The sequence below is a fragment of the Xiphias gladius genome, chromosome 20 (assembly GCF_016859285.1).
Source record: "Xiphias gladius isolate SHS-SW01 ecotype Sanya breed wild chromosome 20, ASM1685928v1, whole genome shotgun sequence".
Classification (NCBI taxonomy): domain Eukaryota; kingdom Metazoa; phylum Chordata; class Actinopteri; order Istiophoriformes; family Xiphiidae; genus Xiphias; species Xiphias gladius.
In genome coordinates, this window is record NC_053419.1 from 1,718,616 (window position 1) to 1,740,704 (window position 22,089).

General features: G+C 38.6%; 2 protein-coding genes across 3 annotated transcripts in view; both read right to left on the reverse strand.

The window, feature by feature from the left end:
* zer1 (zyg-11 related, cell cycle regulator) overlaps positions 1-19,880 on the reverse strand; it is a 32,131-nt gene extending 12,251 nt beyond the window's left edge. Inside the window, exons 1-8 of one of the 2 annotated variants that reach the window (XM_040157139.1) lie at positions 19,653-19,880; positions 19,402-19,552; positions 9,184-9,638; positions 7,202-7,375; positions 6,998-7,112; positions 5,793-5,939; positions 5,478-5,651; positions 3,820-4,035 (exon numbers count right to left, since the gene is read on the reverse strand). In XM_040157139.1, coding sequence (XP_040013073.1) covers positions 3,820-4,035; positions 5,478-5,651; positions 5,793-5,939; positions 6,998-7,112; positions 7,202-7,375; positions 9,184-9,638; positions 19,402-19,552; positions 19,653-19,819 — 1,599 coding nt within the window. In that variant the 5' untranslated portion in view covers positions 19,820-19,880. Of the gene's footprint in view, positions 1-3,819; positions 4,036-5,477; positions 5,652-5,792; positions 5,940-6,997; positions 7,113-7,201; positions 7,376-9,183; positions 9,639-12,325; positions 12,443-19,401; positions 19,553-19,652 lie in introns of those variants that run through there. The other variant, XM_040157140.1, reaches the window with a different exon arrangement.
* Positions 19,881-20,393: 513 nt separating this feature from the next.
* LOC120806649 (protein zer-1 homolog) lies at positions 20,394-22,089 on the reverse strand. The gene is made up of 3 exons (XM_040158007.1): positions 21,966-22,089; positions 20,657-20,889; positions 20,394-20,556 (listed from the first exon to the last, which is right to left on the reverse strand). Exons 2-3 carry the CDS (start codon positions 20,821-20,823, stop codon positions 20,394-20,396), a joined length of 330 nt encoding a protein of 109 aa, XP_040013941.1. The 5' UTR covers positions 20,824-20,889; positions 21,966-22,089.

The following is a 22,089-nucleotide window of genomic DNA, read 5'->3' on the forward strand; positions in this document are numbered from 1 at the left end:
AAACATTTGAAATGATGAAGACACTTGCAAATGACAAGGTCATACAAAATGTAAAGTGTGTAATTTTTACATCCTTATTAAAAGATTTCATTAAACTTCTTTCCTTTTTACTAAATGAACCAAACATCAGAAAACATCAGCTTTTCACATCCCAGATGATCAGCATTTTGCCAGAGCTCAGTTACGAAATCCTACCGCAACGTGGGGATGTGTCTCCTTCCAGGCTGCTGACAGCGCTGTCCCTGACACCTGAGCGGAGAGTATTGGAGTGGCCAATAGAAATGAGTCATGCTGCCCTTTGTTTCCATCACCTGTCTCTACTTCCATCACAGTTTGTTTTGTGCTTTAGTCATTTTGAGACAAGACTCAGTTTGTAAAGTTTACAGCCTGCTATACTGTTGCTCCCGCACTGCAATGTGTATTGTTTAAAAAAAAAAAAGTGCAGTGAGTCGACTCAGGGTCCTCTCAACTGAAGCATCAACTCAGCATCTTTTATGGGACAGCCCCATTAGATATGTTCAACACATTTGCTCTGATCTAATATACTTTCAATCAAGCCTGGAAGTTATGCAGTATTGTTTGCTATGTTTAATACTTTGGATTTTGTCTGGCCAGTCGCTGAATAGTTACAGACAGGAGAGGAAGCTCCACAGTTTTAAATGAAGTCAATATTTTGTTATGTTTAATTTATAATTCAAGTAACTTGGCTTTTACTTAAACTGTCTCTAATTTTGCAGACAACATATATAGGTCACGTCTGTGGTTAAAAGATGCTTTTATTAACGAAAAAGACAACTGTATTTCATAAATTGTTTACAATTAACATGCCTTGTTAACAGGCCTGAATATCTATTAAGGAAACTGATTAAAATTTGCATCCCTAGATAGAGCTATTTTGACTTATAAAAAACATTTTGAGTTTGACATTCACAAGAAGCATCTGCTGATGGGAACCATGCTGCAAAAAAGAAGAAGTCTCAGAAGACCAATGATCCAGAACTTTCTGATTTGCATAAAGCTGGAAAGGGTTGTAAATCTTAAAGAGTTTAGGTATTCATCAGTCCACAGTTAGACAAACTGTCTATAAATGGATGATTTAGTTCTGTGGCTAATCTCGCTGGAAGTGGGCTAAGATAACTCCAAGGGCACAATGCTTAATGTTCAATGAGGTAAAAAAGAAGCCCAGAGTAATGTAACACTACAGATAGTGTAAAAAGGGCACTGCATACCAACATGAAAACATCATCCCAAAGGTGAAGTACGGTGGGGGGAGTGTAAGGATTTGGGGTTGCTTTGCTACATCTGGGCATGAACAGCTACCCATTATCGAGGGGAAAATGAATTCCCAAGTTTATCAAGTTATCTGACAGGATAATGTCAGGAAGGCTTTCCACCAGTTGAAGCTCAGTAGTGACCCTAAACACTGAATCTTTAATGAGTGTGTTTAATAAAGACACAAAGGATTATATTTGTTTAATTTTTGGATTATAAAAAAGCACATTGTGTTTGTTTATACTTGTAACTTAGATGAAGATCAGATCATGTTATGAACAATTAACGCAGAAAACCACGTAATTCCAAAGGGTTCGTATAATTTTTGTTGCCACTGTATTTAAAATTATTTTACTGAAACAATGAAAATTGACATTTAAACAAGAATCACAATGAACCTAAGCAATGAGACAGGCCAGCAGTTTACCATGCAGTTATCCTTAAAGACAGCTTGCCTAATCAGGCTCTTATGTGAGGTTATTCTGTATGAGGAAGCATGCCCTAATGTACTAAACTTACTGCTACCAGTTCCCCCTTGGAACATGCACTGATGGTGCAGAGTCAAGCCCTATTATCAGTAATGGTGTACCACAGGTATCTATTCTTTGTCCATTAATATTTACATTATACATAAATAACATTATTCTTTCTAATCAGTACTTCAATATCCATTTTTATGCAGATGACATAATTTTATGTGTCTCTGGTTCAACTCCAACCCAGGCCCTGACTTTTCAGTCTCCCTTTGGTGCTTTCCAGATATCACTTCTTAATCATAGACTTGTTTTAAATGCAGATTAGGCCAAGTAAATTTTATTCTTTACATTCACAACTGTCTTTGACTATCCTGCCATTAAAACTATAACCTTTAAATCACTTTGCTAAATCATGCAAACTTAAGAATTTGTCTTGAAAGCAGACTGTCCTTTAAAATTCATAATCAAATTAAATATTTGACCCATAAATTAAAAATCAAATTTCCTTTCACTTTCTGTGTAGAATTAAAAAGCTGTTCATTCAGCATTTATGTCTGCACTTATTTACAGAGACATTCTGTACCGTCATGCTGGCCCATCATCACTTCAGCACTTAACAGGGCGTTATGTTTATCACTTAAATTTTAAAACAAATTTCATACACAACACTGCTCTCTGTATCACAAAGCTTGATATAGTTCCTTATTGACAAGAAAGATAAATCATTTTATGATATTTTTCAATAAAGCTCTACTGTTAAAGCTTCTAAATTACCTCCCATCTCTTCTCTCATTTCAGTTTTGTAATTACATTATACGATCCAACAACTACTTACCTCATATGTATGCACTTATCTTGGTAGTACTAGTTTCATGCATTAATCAGCTTTTAAATGGTCTCAACTGCCCTTAAGCTTGCTGTTAGTATGATGGTTAACCTAGCATGCTAGGTAGTTTGACATAGTATTTGTTAAATGGTCTATTTGGTGGCTTAGGCAGCATGCTGGTTAGCAAAGCAGCATGCTAGTTAGTTTAACATGGTGTGTGGTGAATGGTTTATTTTGTGACTCAGGCGGTATGCTGGTTAGTTTAGCATGGCAGGCTGAGGATGATTGAGTGTTGCTTGGTGGGTTGAGCAGCATGCTGCGGGTGACAGCAACATGCTAGTTGACAAGCTTTTAGCTTGTTGTATTGTAGACAGAAATAAATAGATCTTGCCATGAAGGGCTGTATTGAGTGTGTGGGTGCAGGTAAAGAGGGGATAATTCTGGGATGTTGGAAAACACTGTTCAGCCTTCTCTGTGTCATCAGCCCAACTCAACCAACACTGAGAGGGTGCCTATCTGATGACTCTGTAGATTGACTGAACTCTTACACTCTGACACATATATTGAAATCACACATATTGAAATCATGTTCTTTTCATGATTCATGCATGGGACTGTTTCTGATGCCAGAGGGGTCATTATTAATGGTTTTTTGTAAGACTAGTGGAAGTAGATACACAGTGACATTGGTTGAACTACTAGGCAGGGTATGGAATTCAGACGATACCATTTCTCAAAATAGTTGCTGTGGTACATGTACATTTTGATTTCAAATGTGGTGGGTTAGTAATTACAAATATAAAATATTACAGAACTCCAATTCACTTTCAACACAATTGAAAGTTGGGCTGCAATAACTACGATACTGTCATCACATGTTCTCCCCCTGTTAAAAGGGGTTTCTTCTGGATGCTTTGGTTTCCTGCCACACCAAAAATAAGCTTGCTAGATATTAGGAATACTCTTGCCGTTGACCTTTACCAAGCAACTGGCCTGAGAACTAGAGAGAACCCCTGGGCTCTGCACTATGGGGATTTAAAAAGTCTAACTAAATAAAGTATAACTTTAACCCCTCTTTTAAAAGTAGCAGTCAAAATCAATAGTACAATATCTTACCAAATTTCAAGACAATAGAGCAAAACCAATTTGTGTCTCACAATTGTCCCAACACCTGATCTCAAAGCTGTTTAAATTAACATCTGTCAGGAATAGGAGAATGTTGAAAAAAGTTAATCTTGATATTACCTTAACAAATCCCATCTTTCCCACAGCTTCCTTGTGATGGTTGTCTACCTGACAGACCAAGGCATTGCAGAGATGAACAGCGATTCTCTGGATGGACTCATCCTGTCTGGCTGGCTCCAAGATTTTCAGGAGCAGCTGGTTGACCCGACTGTACTGGAATTCCAGCTCCTCTGGAATACTGAAGTTACACAGAGTCAAGCAGCAGTTCCTCTGGACCTGGTGTGGGGCACGGAGGGGACACAAGGTGAGATAGAGGAATGTTAACAACTTAAATTGAAAACTCTCCAAATCTGAAGAGCAACACAATGTAGACTAAACAGGCCTATAAGCTGATCTGATCATAATTATTTGATCAGCTTTGATTAAGCAGTATAGTAAAAACTTCATGCGTCAACTATAAGCTAATGTGCTATGTTTCCTTAAGATTTCAATATGAAAGAACTACACTTTGTAGAGCATTTCTTCCTCATGTTGATCACTCTCTCTCTCTCTTACACACACACAAACACAGGCACATGCGCAACACACACATGCCCCTTACATGGGGTAAGGTACATGTTTTTCATTACATAACGCTGAATCACAGTGTTTTTAATTAGGATTTGTTGATACTGATCAACATAAAAACAACCTAAATGTTAAAGTGAAGGTGGAATATTTACAAACCAACTTTATCTGGTTAAACATAAAACACAATTTACTGTATTGCTGCAAAAGTATGTTTCAGCTTTGCCAACCTGGACACTAGGCTCGGTATTGTTTTGATCCAAGAGAAGATAAAACTGCACTTTTTGATATCGTACTTTAAAGAATATAAACAAGTATTTCTACAAGAAACTTTTGTCACTAAACAAAAGAAGCCAGACCTCCCAAATGTTAAATATTAGAAGTAGCTATAAAGGATTTTTTTGACATCATAAAACACAGTCTGGCATACCTGTAATTTAGATAGAACTGCCTGATCAAAGAAAAAGAAAAAAAAAAAAAAAGAGTACAAACAAGCATTCAATGATAACAGTTTACGATACCTGGTGTGACACATTTTGTTAAGTACCAAAAAAGTACAGAGATTTGATACTATAGCTCGGTTAATTTACATGTAGACTGTGAGGCAACGGTTGTTTTCAAGTCCTACTGTTTTTAGGCACAGTATTGATCTTTATTAATTTAATGGGGTAGTATTGCCATTGGTTAGTAGGGTGATTAAATGTGGACCATTTTGGCAAGGCTAAAAATCATACAGTACAGGTGTTGACATTGGTTCTGTTTCTTTTGTCAGACAACAGCATGAGTATAAAATAGTTTTGATAAATTCTTCTCTTGGTTAAATTACAGTTAACCAAGGTTAACTAATGTCTAGGCTGGTGAATTTAGACTCTCTGTCAAATTACTATTTTATAATAATGCAGTCCTCTGACAGCATAAATACAAATATATGTCACTGAAAACACTTGTGTGTGATCGGCTATATTTACATACAAAATAAGAAATAACGTTTCTGGAAATTGTAAATGTAACCCTCTCTTGTGAATGCAAAGATCTAAATGTCATAATTTCAGTAAAGACATCTATCTTTTAAAAAAGAATTCTTTTTCACAAATAAACAGAAAATTGACCCTCTTTCTTCAGAGATGGTCATGAGTCCAGAGAGTACTTACAGTGACCTCCTGGTACTGCTCCATTCCATTTAGTACCACTTGAATGACCTCTCTGCGCAACCGCACACTTTGGTCACTGCGGTACTCTGTGTTGGTCAGGTAGAACAGAGCGGCGCTGCCAGTCACCTGGATGCTCTTATCATATTTATGGCACTTCAATGCTGCTATGACAAGCTGAAAAAAGGACAGAAAGTTTATAAAAGATGTATGTGAAAGTGTTAGAGGCACAACATGCAGAATCGTGGCCTAAAAGTTTTATTGGCAGTTAATGATATCACCTCTTTCAAAGAACAACCTGACTGAAACTCATCATACTTGCAAAGCTCGGAGCAGCTGGCTGCAGTGTTGTATCCTGGCAATGTCAAACAGCTGATTGATGGCTCTGTGGGCCAGCTCAGGGCGAAACTCTGTGTAGGCCTCAATAGCATTCAGGACCTGGTCCTCATTCTTTGATCCGGTCACCTGAAAATGGCCAGCAACACACAGATTTAACTCACAAAGCTAAACCTTTCAATAACCTTTTACTGTATATGTTATGATAGACCACCACCGTGTGCACTGCCCATGTGCCCATGTGCATTGGCTAATGTAAGAAGTAAGAACTAAAGATTTTTTCATCCCATAAAAGGTGGGTTTACCAATTTACTAAAGGCTAGAAGTTACATTTTTCCTTTTTTTATCTGACCAGTTTAAGGTCTTTTTCTTGAACCCCTAACTTAAGATCAACTGTATATCACAGTGTGTTCATAATACTGTCTGTTGGCTGTCAGTATTTTTGTTTTGGCTACTTCATCATCGTAGGTGTCGCCTTTGGTAGTCCAACCAAAGACTGCTTTTTCCTTCTTGGACTGTTACATCTGAAGGATTTCTAGAGGCCTGAACAGGTGAAAGTATCCAGTATTTCACAAGAAAAAAAGTCAATGTTAAATAGGAAAATAACATTTTTGTGACAGTTTTTTCCTCTTTCTTATCCCCTCAATCCTTTTGTGACCCCTCAGATTCATCTGGAGGCCCTTGAGGGATTTATACTCCCAGATTGGAGAACACTCAAATTATAGCATAAAATTTCCCATTTATGCTGCAATTTGAACTACAAAAACTTAAGATAGCACAATCTCGTTGAAACAGTGCTAGAAACATGGACTTTAAAATTTGTGTATTAAGGCCCGGATGACCTGAATTATAAAACAATATTCTTGGCACACTGCACTTTTCCTAAATTTCCTTTGCATTTATGACTAGTTTTTTTCAATTACTATTTCTTAAAATCACACCTTTGACACTGAAGATCATGTTTATAGATATGAAAATAAAACACAGTAATGAAACAGAGTCAATAGGAATGATCGGAAACATCTGGATCAGGTGGGAAATTAAACTTAAACACTTCACACCATATAATTCATTGAACTAGTCCAGAAGTACAAAAACGGCCTCTGTTGTTTTAGTTACGATGCCCAAAATAAGTATTTGCAGCCTGAAAACTGAACTGTACACCCGGTTCTTTAGATAACCAGTACCTTATAAGCAGGGATGTGTGTCACATTACAGAGAGTGGTGTCATATAAGCCCAGAAACTGCAGGGGCCTTTTCAGCTCCTGGAAAGGATAGATGCTACTCTTGCACGGCTCAATGCTGAAAGAGAAAACAATGTGGCTCATTAAATAGTTCATCTGAATTAAAATTTTCTAAGTCCAATGTATGTCCAATGTATCTCTAACCACCTTGGTCGCCCCATAGCTTCTTCAAAGTGTGGAACTGTGCAGTTGTCCAGCATAATGTGACCTGAGATGTCCAGTGACACCAGATTGACCAGACGCTGTACGACTGCTGTCAGGATTTTCCTGGTCATCTTAGACTTAGAGGTCCGCCTGCTCTCCTGAGAGATGTCGAGATGCCTGAAGAATGCAGTGTGTTTTATCAAGGACAGTGACACATTTCATTCTTTTCAAATTATTTTGGACATGTAAAGGGAACTACATACATATTTTGAAATTAACATGAATACGAATTCAGTTGTGTCAGATTAAAAAATGGTTTTGTCCAAGCAGTGGGAGGAAGTATTAGTATTACTAGTACTAGTATTAGGACAGATTTGTATTACGACAAACATATTCTTTAATACACTATGATTTAAAAGGTGAACATCAATAAAACGTGAAAAGTGGTCGGCGAAAATATTTTTTCTAGATCAACCTTTACCTGCAAAATATCTTTATCCATTATTCAAATGCTAATGAGTATAATGTAAATAGATTACATTATATACTGCATGTGCATGGGTATACATTTATCTGTACCTGTACAACACTGAAATGAATAAATAAAAGTTTTGTAGTACCACCTTTAGCATGCATGTGTGTAATTACTGGTCAAAGCTTTTCCCCTCACATATCTCATGCAAAATACTGTGTAAATACAATAACTAATCTCTTCATTAGTCACACACCAGACTACAAAATGTTTTACTTCATTATATGCTTGGAGTAACTGACTCAAACCGATATTTTTCACTGACCATTTTTCAGCCACATGTAGTTGTACCTAATGTTGAACAGAAGAACTGGAAAGAAGACACTCTTTAACCCTTACATCATATATAAAGATAAAATTATGACTGTTTACATTCCAATATAGTATGATGTTTTGCAGGATTCTAATGCTCTACGTAATACTCTTCATCCTGCACTCTACACCATGCAAACTATGAATGTTCCAGCAATTGGTGTTAAGGATGAGTTGAGGAACTAGTACGCTCTGACAGAGGTGCTGGTCAGATAGGTCGAACAGCATCTGAAATCCCCTCCTCCCACACCTTTCCAGCATTGGAACTGAATGCATGCCAGTGTGGTTGGACGACACATTGTACAAACTAGTTTTTTTATAGCATACCCCAGTCCTTAAAGTTTCAGCATGGTCAGTGAGGCAATCCACTGCCATCTCTGCTATGACTGTGTGTGCACTGTCAGCAATAAATAATGGACACATTTACATGCGAGTCGCATTCTCATCCGTGTGTGGGAGTTGCCATTGCTGTCCCACACTGCAGTGGCCACAGTGAGCTTATCTACAGCAAGCATACAGTAAGGCCACTGTAGAAGAAGAAAGCGTGAAAAGCCAAAAAGCCATGCTTTCTTAAAACTTTTACAGTGACCATATGTCGCCATTTTAGAGCACATGTATTGTTTTCTGCTTGCTTGCTTTTAAAAAATTTTTTGATAACCAGTGTGTTTTTGAAGGAAGCGGAAAAGGAAGAGATTAGGTCAGGGGTAGCTCAGAACAACCAGTCCACCATCAAGAGGCAACTGAGTGCAGTCAGCACGGCAACAGACAGCAGTGTTTCAAATTGTGTGAGGCACATGCCACATCAATAATTGCAGAGGTTTGAGAAGCATGCAACAGGCCCTCCTATCCTGACATCCCCTCCCGTGTGGTTTCACAATATTTCACATCTTGATCTATGCAACTCTGATGAGAGTCAGATGATTGCGTATGACCTTAATAATTCTCAGTGACTTCCATGGTTCTTACAACACACAGGTTTAAAATCCTGTGGGTCACCACCAATCAGCACGAGTGATGAAGCCTCCTTTGATGAGTCAATAAATGTGTTCAACCCTATAACTTCAGTTCAATTAATTATTTCATTTCGACTTGGATGAATGAGATGAAGCTACAAAGAAAAAAAAGCCCTGTCCCACCTTACCTAAGATTAACAAGCTCCACCACTGTACTGACCAACTCCTCTGACAGGTCCACATTATAGAGGACAAGAGAGGCCAGTCTGTCCTTCCACTGGGTGAGAAAAGCTGTTCCCAGCAACTGTACATTAGACAGGTCTAGTGAGGTGAGTGACTTCAGGGGTTTGAGAAGGGTCTCAGCATCCACCTCGTCAGGTAGGCCACCCAGGTTGAGCAATCTGAGGCGGTTGAACCCCTGGAAGTTAAAGTCTGTCTCTAATGCTTGTCTAGAAGCTGGGCTCTCCTCCTCCTCATCCTCAGTGTCTTCATTGCAGGCAAGTGGGGCGCCACCCTTCCTGTAGAAGATGTGGCTGCAGCCGAAAAGACAAAGAGACACCAAGGTCTCACGGAAGCAGGTCAGTGTTTTCAAGCTGCGGGATGACAGACTGTTGCAGTAGGTAAGGTGGAGCTCAATCAGGTCCTGGCAAAACACACAAAGGAAATAATTACTGAACATCAGTGAACAAAACACTGATATCAACTACAGGGATGAGAGCTACAGGTTAAATTAAACTTTATCACAATGTCTGTAAACCATGTAAACATTGCTTTAAATTAAGAAAATGTGTCACAAAGCATGCTTGTTTTGTAAGATTTCATAGAGAACTAAGATGGTACATTGGGTAACAACTTCATGAATGGTGATTAGTCAACTAAATGATTAAACGTTGCTACCTTCACTAGTCGGCACCAGAAATTATAGTCATTTAAACGAATTATTAACATTTTATTAATGTACAACGCCGGTTAACTGCCTGCTATGAGACCTGTTTTGCATTGGCATTGTACAGCAGCATTTAATCCTTCAGATGAGTATAAGCAATTGGCTGATCAATTTTTAAATACACAAGAGTGGTTGAACTGTTGAAATTTTGTTTGTGGGTCCACAGTATGTGCTTTAACAATTAAATTGTCTGAGACAGAGTAAATTGTTCAAGGTCCCTAAGTCATGTCCAAATGTTACTGTAGCAGACACCTGGTTAGGAACCAAAGCATGTTGGAGAAATGGTGACCAGATGCTAATCATTGAGAGAAGCTATAACAGACTCTCAAACACAGATGATAGCAAGCCTAGGTGATGACATGTACATCTTACATCTAAGTGAACATATTTTTGTAGTGCAACATCCACTGTTTCAGTACAATATGGACCCACTTCCCATGTTTCTGAAGTTCCAACTATTTAATGGGCTAAACATAAAAACCATGTGGGATTTATAAATTCTGCTCTGCCTCACAGAATGACACTCAAAGCTAATGTTAAACTGCCCACAATTAAACAATACCACTTGTCTCAGAAGGCAATAGCTGGAACTGACGGTGTGATTCAATCTCTACTAGATCAAGGTGTGTTCAAACCACCAGTCCATGAAACACTTCTATTTTACCTATTACAAAACCATGCAGTCCAGATGAATGGCAATTTGTTCAAGACTTGCAAGCCATTAACAACATTGAGGTGGCTACAGCTCCAACTGTGCCAGGTGCCAATTTGATGCTTGCTTCTTTGCCCTCTAACTCTATGCACTACACCGTCATTGATTTGTGTTCAGCATTTTTCTCGATTCCTTTGAATCCAGACAGCCAGTATCTGTTTGCATTTTCATTTAAATGATTAGTCCAAGTTTTTGTCAAAGGTCTGATTGTGTCTGCAACAGTGGTAAAACGTGATCTGGAAGTGTGATCTTTGCAGTTCCCAGGGGGGAGCACCCACCTACAATATGCTGATGACTTGTTGATAGCTTCTGCATCAAAGGAAGCTTGTCATTCTGACTCTATCTTGCTCCTGCAAAGACTGGCTGAATGTGGTCACAGAGCTTCTTTGACAAAGTTACAGTTTTGCCTGTCAGAAGTGATATGCTTAGGACACGTTCAAAAGAATGGGCAGGGTCACCATTCACCACAGAGGGTGAAACTCTTTGACAACATGCCTCCTCCCAACATCCAATCCGACATTGGATTTATGATTATACTACTACAGACTCCGTCTTGCGGGCAGCAACACTAGAATCTTCTCCTCCCATTGTGCAGAGGATATGTACAAAGTCTTTTATGATTTGAAACACGCACTCACCACAGCCCCAGCCTTGAGTCTGCCAGATTATCATCAGTCGTTTCATCTACATGAACATGAGAAGGATGGCTATGCTACAGGCATCCTGGTAAAGAAACATGGGTCACCTTACCAGCCTGTTGTGTACTACTCATCTCGACTTTTGCCAGTGGTCCTTGGTGTGCCAGGTTGTCTTAGATCAGGGCTGCAGTTGCTAACATGATTGAGAAATCTTCTTCCATTGTACTGGCTCATTACTGTTGTGCATGTTCCTCATTCAGTCTTATGACAGCAGCACATCATTCAGGTTACGAGGCCATCATTCTTTCGAGTTCCCACATATCTTTGAGGCACTCAACTTCCTTGAATCCAACCATTCTTCTTCCTTTGTTTTATGCAGATATTGAGCATGACTGCAATGCTACTATTGAGACAAGCACGTTGCCAAGGACAGTCTTGTTGCCCAACTCAATACCGAATTCTGACATGATTCTCTACACTGATAGTTCAGCTTGTTGACCATCTGATAACAAACACCTTGCTGGTTATGCAGTAGTGAATGTGTGGGAAGTGATAAAAGCACATGCATTACCTAATGGTACTTCGGCTCAAGCAGCAGAGCTGTAGGGTCTCACAAGAGCTTGCATTCTAGATAAAAACAAAGTTTTAAGTATCTACGCTGACTCCAGATATGCTTTTGGTGTGTATGCTTTAAGTCAGTTATGGATGATGAGAGGGTTTCTGACATCCTCTGGAAAACAAATTCATCATGATTTGGATGCAATTTGTTAGCAGCCATTTTGCTCCCATCTCAACTTGAAATTGTCAAAAATGTGCTGCTCACACTTTAGGGTCTGATCCTGCGCATTACAGGGTCTATTCCTGTAATGCACTAGCTGATTCTGCAGCCAAACAAGTAACCATTTCTTCTTGTTCCATGGTACATCGATGTACCTCTTCACAACAAGCAAATCGAATTTTGTGCAACTCGCTTTAATGATATTGTGGAAATGCAAAACAGCGAGCTAATTCTAGAGATCAAAACATTTAGTTACTTTAAGGTTGTAGATGTGATCCGGAGTCTGGCTTGTTGCTCCACCCCAATGGTAGGCCTGTTTGTCCTTGTTCTCGCCCATGTTGCACATGGGCCCACACATGCAGGAGAAGGGGGGATAAATTAGGTAATTCGGTCAAAATGGTTTGCACCAGGCATCATACGAATCTCACACACATTAGTGGACAGATGCATGACATTTCAGCAAAGCTGGAGGAAAGGCAGCTCAGTGAAGCATGAAGAATTGGAACTGCCACTGGGTCGTTTTGTAAATATACAAATAGATTTTGTACATATGCCAAGTTATCAAGGCTATGAATATTCTTTGGGAATTGCAAATATGTTCTCCAAATGGGTATAAGTGTATACAACTAGGAAAGTGGATGCAAAGACCGTTGTAAAAGATTGTTGTCTTTGCATACTCTAAAAAGCCTGCTAAAAGAATTGATTACCACATTTGGAGTACCACAGGGAATAAACACTGACAGAGGCCAAGCCTTTGCGGCAAAGATAACTTAAAGTCTTGCCTAAGTGGCAGGATTTCAGTAGCAGTTGCATGCCCCTTAACCACAGAGCAAAGGCCAGGTTGAAAGGATGAACTTTACTATGAAAAAGAGAATGACCAAAACTATGATGACAACAGGTCCAAAATGGCCGGATGCATTGTTTAATTTGCTCTATTCCATTCAAAGTGCATCCCAAGCAACTACAGGACTGAGTCCTCGTGAAATATTGACATGGAGGCTTACAGTGCATTCAGAAAGTATTCAGACCCCTTCTTCTTCTTGTTATGTTGCAGCCTTATTCAAAAATCATTTAAATTCATTTTTTTCCTCTCATCAATCTATACTCAATGCCCCACAATGACAAAGTGAAAACAGAATTAAAATTTTTTGTAAATTTATTAAAAAGGAAAAACTGAAATATTACATTGACATAAGTATTCAGACCCTTTACTCAGAAAGCAATTACAGCCTTGAGTCTTCTTGGGTATAATGCCACGAGTACAAATCCAAACCTGGATTTGGGGATTTTCTGCCATTTTTCTCTGCAGATCCTTTCAAGCTCTGTCAGGTTGACTCTGCTGTACATTTAAACCTACACTACTTCAGCTCAAACACTCTTAGCTCTCTCCTTCTTTGGGCGACCTTTTTACTACTTCACAATTGTTTACACACTATTCAGAGCTGTTAGTTACTTTAGCTTAGCAGTTAGCGATGGCTTCTCTCTCTCCCTCTCACTCTCCTCCTCTCTCTTGCTCGGTGTGTCTTACAACTCTGCCTCCTTTAGTGATAATTGTGCATGTAATAAATGTAGTTTATTTGCAGTGATGGAGCCGAGGTTCAGTGAATTGGAAGCACAGCTCTGCACCATGTAAACCAAATCATTAGCTGCAGTAGTTAGCTAGCCCCCAGTAGCTGTTCTGAGGCAACACAAAGTAGCTCCTACTCTCTCTCCGGCAGATCCCGAACATCCGGGAAGCCAGGGCAGATGGGTGACTGGCCATAACAAGAAGCATAGCTCTAAGCAGGAGCCCATGGTTCACCACCAACCGGCATTTGTTTCAAACAGATACTCCCCACTCAGCAGCACACCCACTAAGAACCCAACTCTGGTTATTGGCAGCACTATCTTGAGAAACATGAAGTTAGCAACATTGGCGACCATTGTCAAATGTATTCCCTGGGCCGGAGCAGTCGAAGTTGAATCCTATTTAAAACTGCTGGCTTAGGACAAATGTAAATATAGTAAAATTGTTTTTCATGTCGGCAGTAACGACACCCAATTATGCCAATCGGAGGTCACAAAAACTAATGTTGAGTTGATGTGTACATATGCAAAGACATGTCTGACTCCATAGTATTCTCTTGGCCCCTGCCTAATCTGACCAGTGATGACACATATAGCCACGTCATCATTCAACTGCTGGCTGTCGAGGTGGTGTCCAGCAAACCATGTGGGTTTTGTAGATAATTGGCGGACTCTCTGGAGAAGATCTGAGAGACAGATCTTAGAGAAGATAGGAGAGACGGCATACATCCCACGTTGGATGGAACTGCTCTCATATATAGAAACCTGACTGAGTTTATTAGTACAGCAAAACCATGTGAACCCAGATTTGTCTGCCGCCCAACCACCTAAATTCACCTCAAAAATAAACAGACGAGGAGTTGTACATAGAAACCTGATACAAATTAAGACCACCACTGCAAAAGTACAACAAAATAGGAGAATTAAATGTGGACTGTAAAACATTAGATCACTCCCATCTAAACCTGTATCAGTAAACAATCTAATATCAGATCATTATATTGATATATTTTGTCTTACTGAAACCTGAATATGTTAGTTTAAATTAATCCACTCCCCCCATTATATTAATAATCGCAATCCTCAAGGTACCAGCCGAGGAGGTGGAGTTGCAACCATTTTCAACTCAAGCCTATTTATCAACCCTAAACTCAATTATAACTCATTCAAAAGCCTGGTTCTTAGTCTTATACACCCAACCTGGAAAACACTAAAGCTAATTCTATTGTATACCAAACTCCTGACTCATAGTCTGAATTTTTACCTGAATTCTCAGAGTTTTTATCAAGTTTAGTCCTCTACAGATAAAGTAATTATAGTGGATGATTTTAATAATCATATGGATGTTGACAATGATAGCCTTAGCATTGCGTTTATCTCATTATTAGATCCAATTGACTTCGCTCAGACTATAAATAAACCCACTCACTGATTTATCCACACCCTCGATCTTGTTCTGACTTATGGCACGGAAATTAAACATTTAATAGTCTTTCCACAGAATCCTCTTTTATCGGACCATTTATTAATTTCTTTTGAAATCCTATTACTGGACTACACACCATTATTCAAAAATATATATTCCTGAAGCTAGATTTAAGGAAGTCATTCTGCATTTGATCCATCGCCATGTTTCAATAAAACAGAGGACTCCTATGTTAACTTTAGTCCTTCCCAAATTTATCATCTTGTTGATACACTTCGATCTCAATGTGAATGACACTTGACTCTATTGCCCCTCTAAAAAAGAAGATAATAAAACAAAGGAGGTTAGCTCCATGGTTTAACTCCCAAACCTGCATATTAAAGCAAACAATGTGAAAACTTGAAAGGATATGGCACTCTACCAAACTGGAGTAATCACACTTAGCCTGGCAAGATAAACTTAAAATATATAGGAAAGCCCTCTATAATGCCAAAGTAGCCTATTACTCATCTTTAATAGAGGAAAATAAAAACAACCCTAGGTTTCTTTTCAGCACTGTAGCCAGGCTGACAGAGAGCCATAGTTCTATTCATCCATGTATTCATATAGCTCTCAGTATGATGACTTCATGAGCTTCTTCAATGATAAAATTCTAACTATTAGAAACAAAATTCATCCCCTCCTGCCCTCAACCAGCACTGTAAAACCTGATATATGTTTAGACTGTTTTGGTCTCATTGACCTTCACCAACTAACTTCTATTGATCAGAATGATTTCAGTTTGTACACATTAACGATAAATCCTCCCTATACTCAAAAGTTAGTCACAGAGTTCCACAAGGTTCTGTGCTTCGACCAATTTTATTCACCTTATACAGTTAGGTACCTAAGTATTTGGACAGTGACACAATTTTCATAAATTTACCTCTGTATATCACCACAATGGATTTGAAACAAAGCCATCAAGATATGACTTAAGTGTAGACTTTCAGCTTTAATTCGAGGGGTTTAACAAAAATATTACACTAACCATTAGGAATTACAGACTTTTTTATACATAGTCCCTCATTTTCATAGGCTCAAAGGAAAAGGATAATTGACAAATTGATCAGTTTTCCATGGTAGGGTATGGCCTGCTCCCTTGTTACTTCAAATTAAGCAGACAAAAGGTCTGGAGTTGATTCCAAATATTGAATTTGCATTTCATAGCTGTTAATGGGAATTCTCAATATGTAGTCCAAAAGGGTGTCAATTAAAATGAACGAGGCCATTATTAGGCTGAAAAAAACAAAACAAGCCTATCAGACAAATGGCAGAAACTTTAGGAGTGGCCAAATCAACAATTTTTTACATTATTAAAAAGAAGGAATGCACTGGGGAGCTCAGCAACACAAAAAGACCTCGAAGACCATGGAAGACAACTAAAGTGGATGATCAAAGAATTCTTTCCTTGGTGAAGAAAAACCCTTCACAACATATAGCCAGGTCAAGACCTAGGGAGATAAACTTATTATTGTAAAATTCTACAGTCAAGAGAAGTAGCAGGATGAATTCTAGGACTATACTATCTGCTCATATTCAGCCAAATACTGCAAAACTGATAGGACGGTGCTTCACAGTACAGATGGTTAATGACTCACATCATACTGCAAAAGCAACCCAAGAGCTTCTCAAGAAAAAGAAATGGAATATTCTACAATGGCCTAGTCAGTCACCTGACCTCAACCCAATTGAGCATGCATTTCACTCACCAAAGACAAAACTGAGGACAGAAAGACCCACAAACAGGCAGCAACTGAAGGCAGCTGCAGTAAGGGCCTGGCAAAGCATCCCAAGAGAGGAAACTCAGCATTTGGTGATGTATATGGGTTCCAGACTTCATGCAGCCACTGACTGCAAAGGATTTTCATCCAAGTTTCAAAAACAACCCTTATATTTATAATTATTGTATTATATATTTATAATTGGATTGTCCAATTACTTTTGAGCCTATGATAATGAGGGACTTTGTATAATAATTGCTTTAATTCCTGAATGGTTAATCTGATTTTTTTTAAACCCCTCGAATTAAAGCTGAAAGTGTACACTTCAATCACATCTTGATGGCTTTTTTTCAAATCCATTGTGGTGGTGTATAGAGGCAAAATTACTAAAATTGTGTCACTGTCCAAATACTTATGTATCTAACTGTATATGCTTCCTTTAGGCAATATTATTAGGAAACAGTCCATAAACTTTCATTGTTACGCAGAGGATACCCAATTGTACCTGTCAGTGAAGCCTGGTGAAACCAGTCAGTTGGCTGAACTTCAAGCATGCCTCAAGGACATAAAGACCTGGATGACCAGCAACTTTGTGCTATTAAACTCAGACAAAACTTAAGTTTTTTTACTTCGCCACCAACACCTCAGAAACACATTATCTAATGATATAGTTACTTTAGATGGCACTTGGCAAAAAGAAGCAGAAAAACTAGTCCATACTTTTGTTACTTCTAGGCTGGATTGCTGTAATTCCTTATTATCTAAATACTCTGCAGCTGATCCAGAATGCTGCAGTGCGATTACTGACAGGAACTAGGACAAGAGATCATATTTCTCCTGTGTTAGCATCACTGCACTGGCTCCCTGTAAAATCCAGAATAGAAATTTTAAAATCCTCCTCCTCACTTACAAAGCCCTTAATGGCCAGGCACCATCATATTTTAAAGAGCTCATAGTACCTTATTACACAACTAGAACATTGTGCTTCCTGAAAACAGGCTTATTTATGGTTCTTAGAGTCTCCAAAAAATAGAATGGGAGGCATATTTTTCAAGTTATCAGGGTTCCTCTATTGTGGAACCATCTTCCAGTTTGGGTACAGGAGGCAGACACCCTCTCCACATATAAGAGTAGGCTTAAAACCTTCATTTTTGATAAAGCTTACAGGGCTGGCTCAGGCTTGGCTTGAACCATCCCCTAGTTATGCTGCTATAGGCCTAGACTGCCGGGGGACTTCCCATAATGCACGGAGCTCCTCTCTCCTCCTCTCCCTCTCCATCCATACATATTCATATCCCATCAATGCTTGTAACTAACTTGGCTTCTTCTCTCTTCGTAGTTTTGTACTTTCTCGTCTCTCTCCTCCTGTCACTTTCTGCAGGTATTTCTGCCTCCAGAGCTGCAAAGTCTGGATCTGTAGCTGCAATCGACCTACTGCCCCTATGAGCCTGCTCAACATGCACTGCTTCAATTATTGTTATTATTCTTATATTTGGTCTTATTATTAGCCCGATTATTATAATTATTACTTTATTATTTGTTTAGTAATATACATCTCTATGTGGAACCTTCATTGTGCTATGTTCTCTTCCCTCCTGTGCCCACCCTACCTTTATCTCTCCTTGCCACTGTTCCCAAGTGTATGCTCATGGGGGAATATGATGGGGGAGTATGATCTAGATATGCTCTATATGAAAAGTGCCCCAAGATAAGATCTGTTATGATTTGGCTTTAAAAACTGTAAATATGGTTATTTACTAGTAAATTAAATGTAATTAATTTAAAAAGTAGACTATAATGAAGGCTATATTAAAGGAACACTCTCACATTTTGGGAAACACACTTGTTTGCAGTTTTATCAGTGGAGTTACATTAGCAATATTAATTTCATCTCTGTGTATTCAGAACAGAGTGTGGACCAAGACCTGTACATTCTGTGCATTACGATAATGAACAGTTTACATCATGTTCATTCAAGCACAAAGAAAGACAGAGAGGTGTAGTTTGAAAAAGTGAAGATGTCCTCCTTAACTCAGTCAATGAAGGAAATTAATGCTGACAATAAAACATTACGTACACTGGCTAAATTATTGCAAAAAAGGTGAATGTACCTAAACTGTGTGTATTCACACCTACAGTAAGTAAAGCAGGTCAAAACAGTACCAGGAAGTTAGAAGTTTTCTTAAATCCAAGAAAACATTTACAACTTACAGTCTGGTTAATAACTTTAAGGATCTCCTTAGTTTTAATTTCCAAAAAAAAAAAAAAAAAAAGTTTAGATAATATGGTTGCCGGTGTTGTCTCATATACATGATCTGCTAGTGTTATTGTGTCTCTGTAGTTAAGTTAGTATGTAGAATGTTATCATAAACTGAATGATATGAAAACTAAAAAATAAGACAGATGTTGTAAAAAAAAACAAAAACAATAGAAGTTACTTTAAATTCTTTAAGTGAATGACTACATGTACTTTGAATTTTCAAGTTTTCTAGTTGAGATGGTCCACAGAGGTGAACTGGAAAATGAAAATGGTGTCATCAGCCTATTCTGATGTATGACTAATTTTTAGTTTCCAACCTGTTTTCTAATGGCCTCCAGATCTCTGTCACGGACAAAGTCTTCTCTCAGCTGTACCCTGGTCAGTCTAGTGCTTCGCGGGTCTGAGAATAGCTGGAAGAAGCTCTCCTCTGGTTCAAAATTACTGTCTGTGTGGACCAACTCCATATATCTGTTTAAACAAACAAACAAACAATATCAAGGCAATCTGCAACATCATAACAAAATTCAGAAATTAGGTAACTATCAAAGTGTTGAATCTTATTACGTACGTGTTGACCAACTTGTCACAGATTTCACTGGGAAGGAAGATGTCTGAGCGCAAGCAGACCTTGTTCCTGAATCCCTGGTAGCACATGGTCTTCCCTAGGTTCCTCAGGCAGAAGACTGTTGCCAGAGTCATGAGGCTCTCAGGGTTGTCTCCTGCTTTGGCTGCCATGTTAGCCTCTTCTTTTCCTGCTCAGTTCAAAGACAGGGCAGTGCAGGAAACCTTAAGAGGTAAGCACTGAATAAAGCCAAGGGTTAGGAGCAATTTGTTTTCAGAACAAATGTGAATAAAAAATAGAGCACATATAGACCCTGTAATTATAAATGCCACAATAAGCTAATATCTGCTTCATTTTTCCAATAACTTTGGATAACATTACAGGTAAACATTAACGTTTTAGGTTAATATATCCCCTTTTGGGGACCATATGACCCACCCCTCCAAAAAAAAAAAAAAAGTTTAGATAATATGGTTGCCGGTGTTGTCTCATATACATGATCTGCTAGTGTTATTGTGTCTCTGTAGTTAAGTTAGTATGTAGAATGTTATCATAAACTGAATGATATGAAAACTAAAAAATAAGACAGATGTTGTAAAAAAAAAAACAATAGAAGTTACTTTAAATTCTTTAAGTGAATGACTACATGTACTTTGAATTTTCAAGTTTTCTAGTTGAGATGGTCCACAGAGGTGAACTGGAAAATGAAAATGGTGTCATCAGCCTATTCTGATGTATGACTAATTTTTAGTTTCCAACCTGTTTTCTAATGGCCTCCAGATCTCTGTCACGGACAAAGTCTTCTCTCAGCTGTACCCTGGTCAGTCTAGTGCTTCGCGGGTCTGAGAATAGCTGGAAGAAGCTCTCCTCTGGTTCAAAATTACTGTCTGTGTGGACCAACTCCATATATCTGTTTAAACAAACAAACAAACAATATCAAGGCAATCTGCAACATCATAACAAAATTCAGAAATTAGGTAACTATCAAAGTGTTGAATCTTATTACGTACGTGTTGACCAACTTGTCACAGATTTCACTGGGAAGGAAGATGTCTGAGCGCAAGCAGACCTTGTTCCTGAATCCCTGGTAGCACATGGTCTTCCCTAGGTTCCTCAGGCAGAAGACTGTTGCCAGAGTCATGAGGCTCTCAGGGTTGTCTCCTGCTTTGGCTGCCATGTTAGCCTCTTCTTTTCCTGCTCAGTTCAAAGACAGGGCAGTGCAGGAAACCTTAAGAGGTAAGCACTGAATAAAGCCAAGGGTTAGGAGCAATTTGTTTTCAGAACAAATGTGAATAAAAAATAGAGCACATATAGACCCTGTAATTATAAATGCCACAATAAGCTAATATCTGCTTCATTTTTCCAATAACTTTGGATAACATTACAGGTAAACATTAACGTTTTAGGTTAATATATCCCCTTTTGGGGACCATATGACCCACCCCCCCTCCAAAAAAAGAAGATTGCAATGAGGGTCATATAATCATATAATGAGTAAAGGACTTTGAAATGAAAGAAATGACATCCAATCCAAAAGTGGAGCATCAAAGACGTTAACTGGACGTTACAGTTAACTTAATTTCTATAATGCATTTCCCCTGTCTACTTTATTTATAATTAACTGATGAACTAATGCTATCGAAACGCCTTATTGCCATCAGAAGCCAGTCCATATTTCCATTTTTGACCACCTATTTGCAGGCATTGCAGACCTTTGCATACTTAGCAAAGTTAGCTGTCATACCTATGGCTGCCTACTGTTAGCAACTGTCGTTGCCTACTTTGCAACAACTTGTTTCAACATTAATAACTAGATTATGTTATAGTACTAATATTTCGTTGAATGACTCCAGCTGATAAGTCGAAGCTATTAACTGAGCTTGCTCAATGTTTTGGGTGGTACTTTGAGTTTGTTAGCTAACCACACATAGCAATGTTTTCTGAGGGAGACACAGCAGGCTGTTACTAAGTTAGCAACCTAGCTAGCTAGCTACACTGTAGAATAATTTGCTTTAAAAACACTAACGCTTAATAGCTACTAACAAGCCGACAACAACTGTTGAACTACTCACTTACAATAACCCAACATTCCAAAGAGAAACACTTGTTATTCAAAATTAAACATTCATTTGCCGATACGGTGTCAGTGGTGCACTTCAGCGTCCAAATTAGGTTTGGGCTAACGGTGACTTTCCCTGCTATAATGTTAGCTAACTTAGCTAGTGGGGCTAGCGCTAGCTAAAAGCAGTGTTTGGAAATGCAGGTTACAAACAGTGGTCAGCGGTGTTTGAGTGCATGGCTCATCAGCCAGTGATCTACCTTAGCTTTCGCCAAGGCTATGTGTCTTGATGACGGCGAGAAATTGAGTTATTATCACCAGTCTTCACTCATCTGATTTTCGTTTTCGTCCGATGTCAACAAACAGACTCCTCCTCCCCCTCTT

Coding starts and splice junctions, on each gene's coding strand:
- LOC120806649 (XM_040158007.1), bottom strand. CDS start 20,823: ATGGCAGCCAAAGCAGGAGACAACCCTGAGAGCCTCATGACTCTGGCA. Junction 20,557..20,656: donor TGTGACAAGTTGGTCAACAC/GTACGTAATAAG, acceptor TTGTTTAAACAG/ATATATGGAGTTGGTCCACA.